A 13313-nucleotide genomic window follows, 5' to 3' on the forward strand; every position below is an offset into this window, starting at 1 on the left:
AAGAACGGCCATACTGGGTCAGACCAAAGGTCCATCTAGCCCAGTATCCTTTCCTGTGAGAGAGGCCAATGGCAGGTGTCCCAAAGGGAATGAACAGACAGGTTATCAAGTGATCCATGCCGTGTCACCAAATCCCAGCTTCTGGCAAACACAGGCTAGGGACGCCATTGATGAACCTATCTAGCTCCCTTTTGAATCCCATTATAATATTGGCCTTCACAACACCCTCTGGCAAGGAGTTTCACAGGTTGACTGTGCGTTTGCGTGAAAAATTACTTTCTTGTGTTTGTTTTAAACCTGCTACCTATTAATTTCATTTGGTGGCCCCTTGTTCTTGTATTATGAGAAGGAGTAAACACTTATTTACTTTCTCTATACCACTCATGATTTTATAGACCTCTATCATATCCCCCTTAGTCACCTCTTTTCCAAGCTGAAAAGTTCCAGTCTTATTAATCTCTCCTCATACGGAAGCCGGTCTATGCCCCTAATAATTTTTGTTGCCCTTTTCTGAACTTTTTCCAGTTCCAATATATCTTTATTGACATAGTCAACCACATCTGTACGCAGTATTCAAGATGTGGATGTACCATGGATTCATATAGAGGCAATGATATTTTCTGTCTTATTATCTTTCCATTTCTTGATGATTCCCAACATTCTGATCTCTTTTTTGACTGCTGCTGCACATTGAATGGATGATTTCAGAGAACTATCCACAATGACTCCAAGATCTCTTTCTTGAGTGGTAACAGCTAATTTAGACCCCATCATTGTATATGTATAGTTGGGATGATGTTTTTCAATGTGCATTACTCTGCATTTATCAAATTTAAATTGAAATTTCATCTGCCATTTTGTTGCCCCGTCACCCAGTTTAATAAGATCCTTTTGTAGCTCTTCGCAGTCTGCCTGGGACTTAACTATCTTGAGTAGTTTTGTAAGTAGTTTGAGTAGAGACTGCTGCTGTCAAAAGCTGGTTTAGCACTTCAACAAACTCTAGTCCAAGGTGGTTTGACTTTCTTTAAAACTTCAGCAGCAAACACGTATTCTTTTAGTAATGTTTTTGTATTTAAATTTAAATGATTTTAAAAGGTTATAATATCTTTAAGCCTTAACATAGGTTGTCAATTTCAAATTTAATTGGTGAGAAAGGAGTTCATAAGAGCAGCTTCAGGTGTGGTATTCCAATTGTCTCAACCATACTGCCAGTAGGCAGCCCAACATATTGCACTAAACACACCAGACAGGGTGGCTCCAACCTGCTTGGAGCAGGTGAAGCCCACCCTAGATTCTTTCATCTTTCTGCAAGACCCAGGCCTACAACAGATGGGATTAGCAATCCCCCACCCAACCCAACGGCTATGATAGCCACTAATGTGTTTGCTTCGGATCAGCCGTCATGTGTCAGCAATGCCCCTCTGCCATGTACATTAACCAAACCGGACAGTGTCTACGCAAAAGAATAAATGGACACAAATCTGACATCAGGAATCATAACATTCAAAAACCAGTAGGAGAACACTTCAACCTCTCTGGTCATTCAGTAACAGACTTAAAGGTGGCAATTTTGCAACAGAAAAGCTTCAAAAACAGACTCCAGTGAGAAACTGCTGAGCTTGAATTAATATGCAAACTAGGCCATCTTGATCATCACTACAAAAGTTTTTTTCCTCCTGCTGATAATAGCTCATCTTAATTAAATAGCCTCTTACAGTTGGTATGGCTACTTCCACCTTTTCACGTTCTTGGTATGGGTGTATATATCCTCTTACTATATGTTCCATTCTATGCATCCGATGAAGTGGGCTGTAGCCCACAAAAGCTTATGCTCAAATAAATGTGTTAGTCCCTAAAGTGCCACAAGTACTCCTGTTCTTTTTGCGGATACAGACTAACACAGCTACTCTGAAACCAGACTAAAAAGTGTAACTTTGAATAATCTAACCTAAAACTCAATAGCATTTGAAAATGCTACACAGTTAACATCTCAAAAAGATCTGAGGACCAGTCAGACTGTACTGATACTAAATCCATTAGGATGGACTTTAAATCCTAGATAATTGATGATGCTATGACTGTCATTGGTCCCAACAATAAAAAAAAAGCCAAGAAACCCTGGATCTTCCTCAATACCTTACCCGTCACTAAAGAGCATTGCACAGTTCATTTGAGAGGTCATATGGTCATATATCATAAAGCTAAATAGCACTCATAATAAAGCAATACATGCTGATCACAAAGTTTTTATAAAAAGAAAAGGAGTACTTGTGGCACCTTAGAGACTAACCAATTTATTTGAGCATAAGCTTTCGTGAGCTACAGCTCACTTCATCGGATGCATACTGTGGAAACTGCAGAAGACATTATATACACAGAGACCATGAAACAATATCTCCTCCCACCCCACTCTCCTGCTGGTAATAGCTTATCTAAAGTGATCACTCTCCTTACAATGTGTATGATGGCCCAACTTGATTATCATACACATTGTAAGGAGAGTGATCACTTTAGATAAGCTATTACCAGCAGGAGAGTGGGGTGGGAGGAGGTATTGTTTCATGGTCTCTGTGTATATAATGTCTTCTGCAATTTCCACAGTATGCATCCGATGAAGTGAGCTGTACCTCACGAAAGCTTATGCTCAAATAAATTGGTTAGTCTAAGGTGCCACAGGTACTCCTTTTCTTTTTGCGAATACAGACTAACACGGCTGTTACTCTGAAAGCTTTTATGGAAGCCAAAGCCACTGTACTTAATAAAACTTCTAATAGGAGGCTGCACCTCCTTGTATAAACACTTCCGTGAGCTCACTGACGAGAAAGGTCATTCAGCCGGTACAGTCTACTCCAGTTCTGGTCAGCTAATCAAGGCAGAAGCAGAGTGTATGGCATGCTGAAGTGAACATTTCATCCACCTCCTAAATGCACCCCCAATTTCTTTGGATCCTGATATTAAGGCCACTGCCAAGATGACCTATTCCACACAAAATGATCCTGGCAAATTAACTATCAACAAAGTCCAAAGTACTCTAATAAAGCTTAAGGAAAATAAGACAGCAGGAATTTGTGGAATTCCTGCAGAACCATTGAAAAGCGTAGGACAAGCGATTCATTTGTGGCTGCAGATGCTGTTCAATATCATCTGAAGAACAGACTCAGTCCCATCCCACTGGCAAAAAGGCATTATTTTATAGCTTTGGAAATCTAAAGACAGCAAACAAGACTGCTGCAACATCATAGCATTACTCATCTACCTGTTCCCGGGAAAGTTTTCCTTCTGTCTTGGTCATCTGAGCCACTGATATCTTAAGGCGCAAGAGAAGACCACGATATGATGGCTTCACTCCCAGCCATTCCACAATGGAGCAATTCTTCATAGTGCGCCAGCTTATTGAGAAGGCATGAGAACTGAAATGCTCCGTTCACATTGCATTGTGGACCATAATGCACAATCAACCACGTTTGATTCTGCTGTCAGCGAATCACTTTGACTGATCTTGAAACTCACAGGCCTTTCTGACAAACTCTGGAGAACGTTTCATCTTCTATATGCCTCCTCAAGCTAAGTTCTTGTAAATAGGAAAAGAATCATCTTCCAAATTAGATTGGGCATTTGACAAGGATGCGTTGCAACTCCAGAACTCTTCAATACCATCATAGACTATGTGCTTAACCAGACACTAAGTCAATACATATGCCTTGATGATAAGAACCTCTGTCAAGGTTCCTTCCCCACTTCTGAACTCTAGGGTACAGATGTGGGGACCCACATGAAAGACCCCCTAAGCTTATTTCTACCAGCTTAGGTTAAAACTTCCCCAAGGCACAGAGTCTTTGCCCTTGGATTAGGTAAAACACTGCCACCACCAAGTGTTTTAGACAAAACACGGAAAGGACCACTTGGAGTTCCTATTTCCGCAAAATATCTCCCCAAGCCCTTATACCCCCTTTCCTGGGGAGGCCTGAGAACAAACAAGATTAGCACAAACCCCTTGGATTTTAAGACCCAAAAAACCCAATCAGATTCTTAAAAATCAGAACTTTATTAGAAGAACAAAAAAAGATAAGAGAACAACTCTAAGATCAGAATGGAAGATAATCTTACAGGCAGTCAGATTAAAAACATAGAGGATCCCTCTAAAAAAGGCACAAAAACAGGAATACACATTTCCTCCAGCACAGTGAATTTACAAGCCAAAAAACAAAGAAAACCTAACACATTTTCTAGCTAGATTACTTACTAACTTTACAGGAGTTGGAGAGCTTGCATCCTTGATCTGTTCCCGGCAAAAGTATCACACAGACAGACAGAGACAAAAAACTTTCCCCCACCTCCAGATTTGAAAGTATCTTATCTCCTCATTGGTCATTTTGGGTCAGGTGCCAGCAAGGTTACCTTAGCTTCTTAACCCTTTACAGGTGAAAGGATTTTGCCTCTTGCCAGGAGGGATTTTATAGCACTGTATACAGAAAGGTGGTTACCCTTCCCTTTATATTTATGACAACCTTCTTGACATCTATTTTGCTGATGTAGCACTAGTTACTGAATCAATAGATGAACCAATTGTGGAAAGCTCAGTGGCAAAAGTCAGCCTGAAAATTGTTTGGAGAGGCAACCGGAAGAATTTTTGTTTTAATTTCAAACATGCTGCAGACTCTAGCCTCTTAGTGGATGACGACCCCGTCAAGACGGTCAGTGATTTCACCTGCCTCACTTCTCTTGTTGATAACAGGGGCATCACTGAGAAAATGTGAAGCCTGCACTGCAAAAGTGCTGTTCATAATGGGGTGCCTCCTTAAGAACATCTTTCATAAACCAAACATCCTGATAAGTAAACCAACAAAGCTGAGGATATAGAATGCTACTGTGGTCAGTATTCTGACCTCTCGGACTGAAACATGACCTCTCACTGCCAAGATTGAAAACCCGGACACCGTTCAGATGAAGCATCACCGAATGATTGAGAACATCCAGTAGTATGAATTCAAGTCAAATGAAGAGATCTGTTTTCTAACTAAACAGGTCTTGCTCTCTCAAAACTGTCACCCAATGTTCTTTAAGGTAGCATGGTCATCTACTCTGAATGCCTACCATATTTCCTGAAAGAATCACCTCCAACTTTGACCCAATGAAAGCAGGATGGAAAAGACCCCCAGAAAACCTGAAACATGACGGCTGAACAGCGTCAACAGATACCTGTCCCTCACAGACATCCTACCCTGTGCCAGATTTGGCTCAGGACAGATCATCATAGAGGTGCATAACATGTTCAGTGACCACTACACTGTCCAATCAAAAGCATGAGAATTTAATTTAATTTAAATTAAAAAATCCAATTTAAATTAAAATAATCCGATTTTATTTTTAAGTCATCGATTTTTATTCACCCTGAATTGAATGCTTTTCAAAACATTTCCCCTTGCGGGGTCACCTGAACAAAATAAAAAAGCAAGAGATCCTTGCATCCAAGATGCTGTGTGCTGTGCATTCTCTTCTCCTTCACCTGTACAACTAAAGCTGCTACAGAGAGACAAACAAGGAACTTACCAAATAGAGAATATGCAGGTCATTCTCCAGGACAAAACCCTTCATAGCTCTCTGGAGGTCAGCAAAGATTCCCAGGGCCTCAGCTGGTGACAGAGAAGAGGAAAGAGTAGCAGTGCCAAGATGTGTTGGACGATAGACTTCTGCTGTAAGAGAAACAGGCATTTAATGTTACACAAAAGCTAATACTTCATTTTCAATTTGGAAAGCGCTTTATAAATATTAATCAACCCTCTTGGGGGAAGAGTATGTCTCCATTTTACAGATGGGAAACCAACGCTGGAAGTCTAAATGCCTCACCCAAGGGTAGTTAGCCTCAGAGCTGGGATCAAAACTCAGGCTCTCAATCCTGTGCTCCAACTGAATGAGACACAATTATAAATCAAATAAAAAACCTGATGTAAATCCCACTGTGACACTCTATACCTTGGTGGAGCACCATGTAACCCCCATACTCCTTATTTACATATAATTGTGATTTTGTATATAAATCAGGCCATGTGAGGTATCAGGAGAAAGAACAATGACTTTTGGCAGATCATAACCTATCTAAATATGTACATCATTAGCGCATAAGAAGTTAAAAAAGATTGTGTTGTATGGTTGTCAGTAAAACATGTTGTAAGTTGGGGAATCAGCCAGATATTAGCTCCCCAGAGACAACAGCAAGGAAAGTAACCAATGCCCAGGCATGTGTCAAACAACCATCAACAGCCATTGTTCAACAAGGGAGCTACAATGCAATGACTCATTTGCACAAGGCCACAACAGGAGAATTGCTCAACCTTTCCTGGGGACTCAGCAATGCCCACCAGACATGCCTGGACTCATGTTCTCCAAGCACATGGGACTATGGGTACAAAAAAAGAACACAATGGCCCTATGCTTGGCCTTTTCTCCTTCCCCCACCTATGCTGCAAGCAACAAGGACACTCAGAAGACTCCAACAGAGGAGACTGACCCAGGTTTCAAGGGTGAAACCTGTGTACTATGCACTGCAATATCCAGTGGGTGAGGAAAACTGCTCAATCTAGATGTTGCCCAGTCTAATAGCACTGAAAGTTTAGACTGCATGCTTATATTTTATTTTATTTTGGTAACTAACTCCGACTCTGTCTGTCGCTTATAATGAAGGCTAAGATTTTGTCACTGTCATTTTTAGTAAAAGTCACAGACAGGTCACGGGAAACAAACAAAAATTCACAGAGCCCATGACCTGTGCATGACTTTTACTAAAATAACCATACAAGCCACATGACACAGGTGAATGGTCCCGGCTGCAGACCCCTGTGGAAGCTGCGGGGCAGGGGTGCACAGCTCCAGCTGCAGCCCTTCATTGAAGCCATAGGGCAGGGGCCCACGGCCCCGGTTGCAGCCCCTGGTGGAAGCCACAGGGCAGGAGCGCACAGCCCCGGTTGCAACCCTCAACACGGGGTGGAGGCGCACAGCCCCGGCTGCAGCCACCAGCTGAAGCTGCAGGACAGGGGAGCACAGTCCCATCTGCAGCCCCCAACGGAAGGGGGAGCATGCCCCCACTTCAGCCCCTGGCAGGGGCCACAGGGCAGGGGCAAACGGCCCAGTTACAACCACCACTGCGGGGCAGGAGGGTGCAGCCCCCTCTTCCGCTCCTTCCCTCCCCCACAGAAACCCCAGGGCAGGGGTACGCGACCACTGCTTCAGCCCCCGACACAGGGCAGAGGCGCATGGCTCCGGTTGCAGCCCACATCATGGGGCAGGTACGCAGTGTACGGCCCCAGCTGCACATGGCCCAGGTTGCAGCCCCTGATGCGGGGCAGGGGAGCATAGACCTGACTCCAGCTGCAGCCTCAGCTCCAGCCGCAGCTGTTGACAGCTGAACCCCAAGAAGTCATGGAGGTCCAGTAAAATCATGCAATCCATGACTGCTGTGACCTCTGTGATTAAATCGTAGCCTTACTTATAATCATTTAAAATCCATCTTTTATAGTCGAAAACTTGTTTAAGTGTTTATCTTTACCAATGAGTTTACCTGAAGCGTTTGGTAAATCTTTCATGGGGTGAAAGCTTAACATATCAAAATCCGAATGCAAATGTCCCACATGTGCTAGGGATCTGGGCTGGGAATTTTCATTCCACACAAGGCACATCTTTTAAAAGCAGAACGCTTCACTGGAATCACCATGCTGGATCTCAGACACCAACAGGAATGAGATTTCCTATCTTTAACGTAACAAAACATTAAACTTAACTATCCTAAATAGAAAGTGTCCCAAACTAAATGTCTCGTGAAACAGAACAAGAGGAAATGTCAGGACCAATTTTGCTGGCAAAAGAAAAGGAACTAAGATTAAAGAATCCAAAACATAAGGGTCCATGGTCAGTGTTCACATACCCCATAAAGGCCACACTGCTTTGTAGTTCCAGGACTTGTAAGCTAGAACACATGAGCCTTAGTGGGGACCTGCAGAGGCCACTCCATGAAGAACTGTTTTTTCTTAAACACATACCAAAAATAAATTAATGAAAAAATTGAATTCATGGCATCCTATTCAAATGCCAATATCTGCTAAAGCTTTTTTGGTTAAATTCCAGAAGGCTAATTATAAATTTACACTTAGATCTTGAAGTTCTGCCCAGCAAAAAATCTCTAGATTACAGACACTTTTACCTTTCACTCGGTTGCCAGAATCTAAAATCTGGATGAACTCATTCTCTAGCAGCCATCTCACACAAGCCTCAACAGCTCCATTCTGAGCTTTGTCTTCATCTCGCTCACTTTCCTGCTTGCTGTCTTTCAGACTGGCAGCAAGGAGTGTGCAGGAAGTGTAGGTCCGCACATCATCTGGAGTGCTGCCCACTCCACCCACTATGATCTGTTAAATAAAATTCCACGATCATCATTGTTGCAAAAGAGTAACATAGAATTTAAGAAATGGATTAATGGATTGATTAATTAAAATTAATGGATTGATCTATAATGGATCCAAAGAAAAAGTTTGGTGTGACAGGAACGTAGGGTAAAACAGTTGCAAACGCCTACTACCACTGAGGAGAACTGTGAAGATGGTTTCTCTTTATTTTGCAAAGAGGATAAGATGCTTTTGACTCTGCCTACTGTATCAGATTGCTCACTGCAGGAGAAAGTGAATTAGTAACCCCATTTAAAGAACATCCTAACATTTTGGAGGCAGTAATGCACACCGTAGCATTTCAGGGTAAGGAGATTAAAACTAGACTCACTACTTAGACACCACTGAGAGAGTCTAAGAAAAGGGTAAAACATGATTCATTAAGTTTTGGATACAGAACAACCAAACCAGGGAGCAAGATTCTCCCTAGTGCTGTTCATCCTATTGAAGTTTTGCGTTTTGTATGTTTTTTTAAACACACGTAAATATCGTATCCCATTACCGTTTTCCTAGTTTGTAGAGGTTTTTGTATTATGCTTTTATTGTATATTATATATTATCCTCTTTCTTCATGAGTTACTACCTCAGCGCTGGAGGTAAGGGGAGATTTAGTAACAAAAACATTCTGTAGAGAATTCCATTTGTTTTTAAAAGTAAAAAATTAACTACCAACAAAAGGGGAGAGATTTTGGAGAGATGCATTTTAAAAAGAAGTTCATTTAATTAGAGATCTCTATACTCTGTACGCCTCTCATAGCTAATAAAAATACAGAATCTGGGGCATATCTGACCAGTCTCCAGATACTAACATAGTTTCTGGAGAAGAGATTATATGTAAAACAGTTAAGAAAGGAACTGGATTACAAAAATGTTTAAAGCCTGAAAATCAGCTTTGTAAAAATGGACAGATCTATTCTCTAGATGTTAGAGTCAGATCAATTCACATAAGTGGCAAAAAATAGTCCTGCAGAACGAGGACAGATGAGAGATCGAGCAGGATTCTATTTCTCGTACATTAACAGAATTGTTTACTAAGCTCCAATCAATCACATCTGTAGAAAAGGGGTGCATAACTTAGGGCCTAAATTAGTCTACAGAATCTTTAGTATTAATGATATTGTACAAGAACGACCTAGTTTGACTCTCAAGCTACGTTGACGCTACAAGTTAGGGGTGTGATTTCCCTGCTTGTGTACACATACTCGTGCTAGCTCTTATTGAGCTAGCATGAGTATAAATAGCAGAATAGCCATGGTAGCACAGGTAGCAGAAGCAGAGGCACAGCTGAGCTATGCCAAGTATATACCCACTGCATGGATCAGGCATGCCTCTGCAACCCATGCTGCCATGGCTATGCTACTATTTATACCAGTGCTAGCTTGATGAGAGCTAGCGTGAGCATATGTACACAAGCAGGGGAATCACACCCCTAGCTTATAGTGTAGCTGTTGCCTCAGACCTCCATTTAAATATGCAATGCTAGCAGTAATACCTTTATCCACCTACAACCTGGGCACATTTAATATGGAGTCATACAGAGACACAAAGATGGAATCCCAAAATGCAATTTTCAGAGTCACCACCTCTCTGAATTAACAACAATCGCAGCTGCAACTTTATATTGCAGCTGCAAGTATAGACTGAAATGGATCTGTATTACTTTCATGTGAAGCTGTCTGGGTTGAAGTAATGGGGAAGGAGAAGAAGAATAGGTGTGAAGTAGGTTTAGCAGTCTCACATAAGCAGTCATCCTAAACTTATATGGAGTAACACAGCAAACTAAGTTCTAGTCCCTTTCCATGTGTCCTGTACCTCCAGGATCGCTCGTATCATGCTAGAGGTAACCTCTTCCCCTTCTCCTCTGAGCAAACAGCTGTGGACAGGCTTGAGTGATCCCTGAAGCAGAGCAATGCCTTTCAATCTCTCAGAGGACTTGCACACTAGAATGCTCTCACCTATGAGAAAAATAGAGATGAAGTGATCAAAAAAAAAAGCAAGCTACATTTTCAATTAAGACATAATTTGAAGAGTTTTGAAATGATTTATTTATCAATTCATGCAGGAAACATCATTTAACACCATTACACAGATCATGAGTAAGAAATTTCAATATACTGCAGGTAACATTCCTCCTAGATATCTGGGCCATTTTGCTGTAATATCTACAAAGTTCAGTGAGGACACATTATCAGAGAGTGCCTTGAGAACACTTTGGGTGATATTGGCCAAAAAGCCAAGCAATTTTATATTTGTACAATCCTTAACAATGTTTACGCAATGCTGAGGAACGGCTCCACAGGTGCATGACAGTTAACAGATGGCATATGCTGTCGAATTAACAGACACTGCACTCACTAGACCCAATACTAGGGAAGATTCAGGACAGAGAAAGCCTCGGCTTGTTCTGAAGTCAATAGTTCCACACTAGGCAGAAGAGTCCATTTTTTCTCTCCTCTGTTGTCGGATGAAATGACTGTCACAAACCCAGAGAGAAAACAGAAGTGAAATGTGACAGACTGGGCAGCTCTGATGATAAAACTACACAGCACTTGAATGACACCTATCTCGAATACAGTCTGTTAGCAACGCTTCACAACATACTGAAAATATATTTATTATTAACATCCTGATATCTTTACAGATTCTAAGACAGCAGCCTTAAGAGACTGACTTAGTAACCATTTGTTCTCCAAACTTAAAGTTTCCCCTTTACAGTTGAAACAATATAAAGTACTTAAGTCATTAACATATCAGCTAATATTAATTTAATCTCTGATATTCATATACCTATGAAATTCCAAGGGAGGCAGGGAAAGTCATATAAAGGTCCCAAAGTTGTGAACCAAAACTACTGTCCACTGTCATATTTATATAATCATATGATCTATGATGATAAAGTGAACCACAGGGGGAAAAAAGTCATGGAAAAGGACACACATTCCCTCATTGGGAAGTTATTAAACGTTTAGAGCCAACATCTCCGGATAGCTGCTAAACAATTCCAACAAGGAGGTTTAGTCAGATGACAACATATTCCTTTCAAACACAGAACTAACTAATCTGCTAATCATCTGAGATTAGATAGATTCTTCTAGTGCTTTGGCCATTGAGGAACAATCCTGCATTGAAGAGAAGAAAACTGGATGATCCAACAAGTTCTGTCCATCTCTACCCTCTAGTTCAGTATGTAGTTCTTTAACTAATCCATTCACCACCCTGCACACCTCCACCCAGAACTGGAAAAAGGTGAAACATAGCCAATTTCGTAGTTTCTGTTCCTCAGTACTAAACAGTCCTGCTCACTTCTCCCATGTAAAGAGAGAGACAATTTTGACAAATAGAGAAGAATTAGGAATAATCCAATTAAGAAGTTTAATTCTACTCAGACCAAATGAAAAAACTCAAGTCCCCAGATACTTCAATATTCCAGTATTTGGAGGTCTTGACAGTAACAATTAGTCTCTGTTCTTGTTTTGTCAACCAAATATCTTTTCTTTCTTTTTATTCTTAAAAATCTTAAATTGTAATTTTTATATTTTTTTACTATTTATTTAGGAAGTTTTAACAAGTTTACATATCCTCGTCATATCATCATCTGTGATCCCTCGAGGTTGAGGATGATCTCTTTCACAGGTGTTTATTTTTTATCAGTCCTTTGGTGACTGAGGAATCTGATACTTGAGCCACAGGCTCATTAGCAGACATTGCAGGTGGTGTTGGATGTCAGGGTTGGGCCACAATCGCTGTGTCTCAGTTGTCTGTCTTTTCTTTTCTGGTGTTTTTCTGTGACCAGGGCAAGGCAATTTTCCTCAAAAATGGACGTTCCCTCTCTGACAAGCCTTTGCCAGTTATCCCTGTACTAAACTACTGTCTCCCAGTGTGTGGTGTTGATGCCACATCTCTTGATGTTTGTTTATCTTGAGGACTTCTTTAAAACGTTTCTTTTGGCCTCCCGTTTCCTTTCTCCTTTGGTGAGTTGGGCGTACCGCAGCTGTTTTGGTAAGTGTACATCAGGCATGCACGCACAGTGCCCGCTCCACCTCAGCTGGTGCTGGATAATCAGGGCCTCAACACTGAAGATGTTGGCCTCTGTAAGGACACTGGCATTAGTGTGGCAATCCTCCCACTTTTATGTTGAGGATCTTCCGAACAAAGTTCTGGTGCTGATGTTACAGGTTTTTCAGGTTTTCTCTATAGGTCACCCAAGTCTCACAGCCGTAGAGGAGAGTTGGGATTACCACCGCTTTATAAACTAAAAGTCGAGTGTGTGTTCTGATGTTGTGATTGTTGAACATCTGCAAGACAGTCTGCCAAAGGCAAGGCTGGTGCAGAGAATACCATGCTGAATCTCGACGCCTATGCCTGCCCTCTGTGACAGATGGCTGCCAAGATAGGCAAAGTAGTCTATATTTTCCAGTTCTTCTTTGTCAGTGTAGATCTTCCTTGCTGGGTCTGATGATTGACCGGGAGCTGGCTGGTGGTGAACTTTTGTTTTGCTGGTGTTCAGATTGACCTTAGGCTTTTGTAAGCTTCAGAGAAACAATTAAGGGCTGTTTGTAGATCCTCCTTTGAGTGTGCAACTACAGCACAATTATGTGCGTACTGGAGTTCAGTTATTGCTGTTGATATTACTTTAGTTCTGGCACGGAAACAAGAAAGATTGAAGAGATTGCCGTCAGTCCGATATTGGATGTCAATGCCCTGTGGCAGACGGTCTTGGGATAACATTTTCATAACTGCTAAGAAAATGGAGAAAAGGGTGAGTGCCAGTACACAACCTTGTTTTATACTAGTTCGAACGACAAAGGGCTGAGAGGTAGAGCCACTGCACAGAATGGAGGCAATCATCTGGTCGTGGAGGAATCTTACAATGGTGAT

General features: G+C 41.5%; 1 protein-coding gene across 2 annotated transcripts in view; it reads right to left on the reverse strand.

The window, feature by feature from the left end:
• Positions 1-13313, reverse strand: part of POLQ (DNA polymerase theta) — a 135633-nt gene that overhangs the window by 84729 nt on the left and 37591 nt on the right. For both annotated transcript variants that reach the window (XM_073309856.2, XM_073309867.2), the window contains 3 exons: positions 10248-10390; positions 8195-8399; positions 5551-5693 (listed from right to left, as the gene is read on the reverse strand). In XM_073309856.2, the coding sequence (XP_073165957.2) occupies positions 5551-5693; positions 8195-8399; positions 10248-10390 (491 nt within the window). The remainder of the gene's footprint in view (positions 1-5550; positions 5694-8194; positions 8400-10247; positions 10391-13313) is intronic.

The sequence above is a fragment of the Lepidochelys kempii genome, chromosome 1 (genome assembly GCF_965140285.1).
Source record: "Lepidochelys kempii isolate rLepKem1 chromosome 1, rLepKem1.hap1, whole genome shotgun sequence".
Classification (NCBI taxonomy): Eukaryota; Metazoa; Chordata; order Testudines; family Cheloniidae; genus Lepidochelys; species Lepidochelys kempii.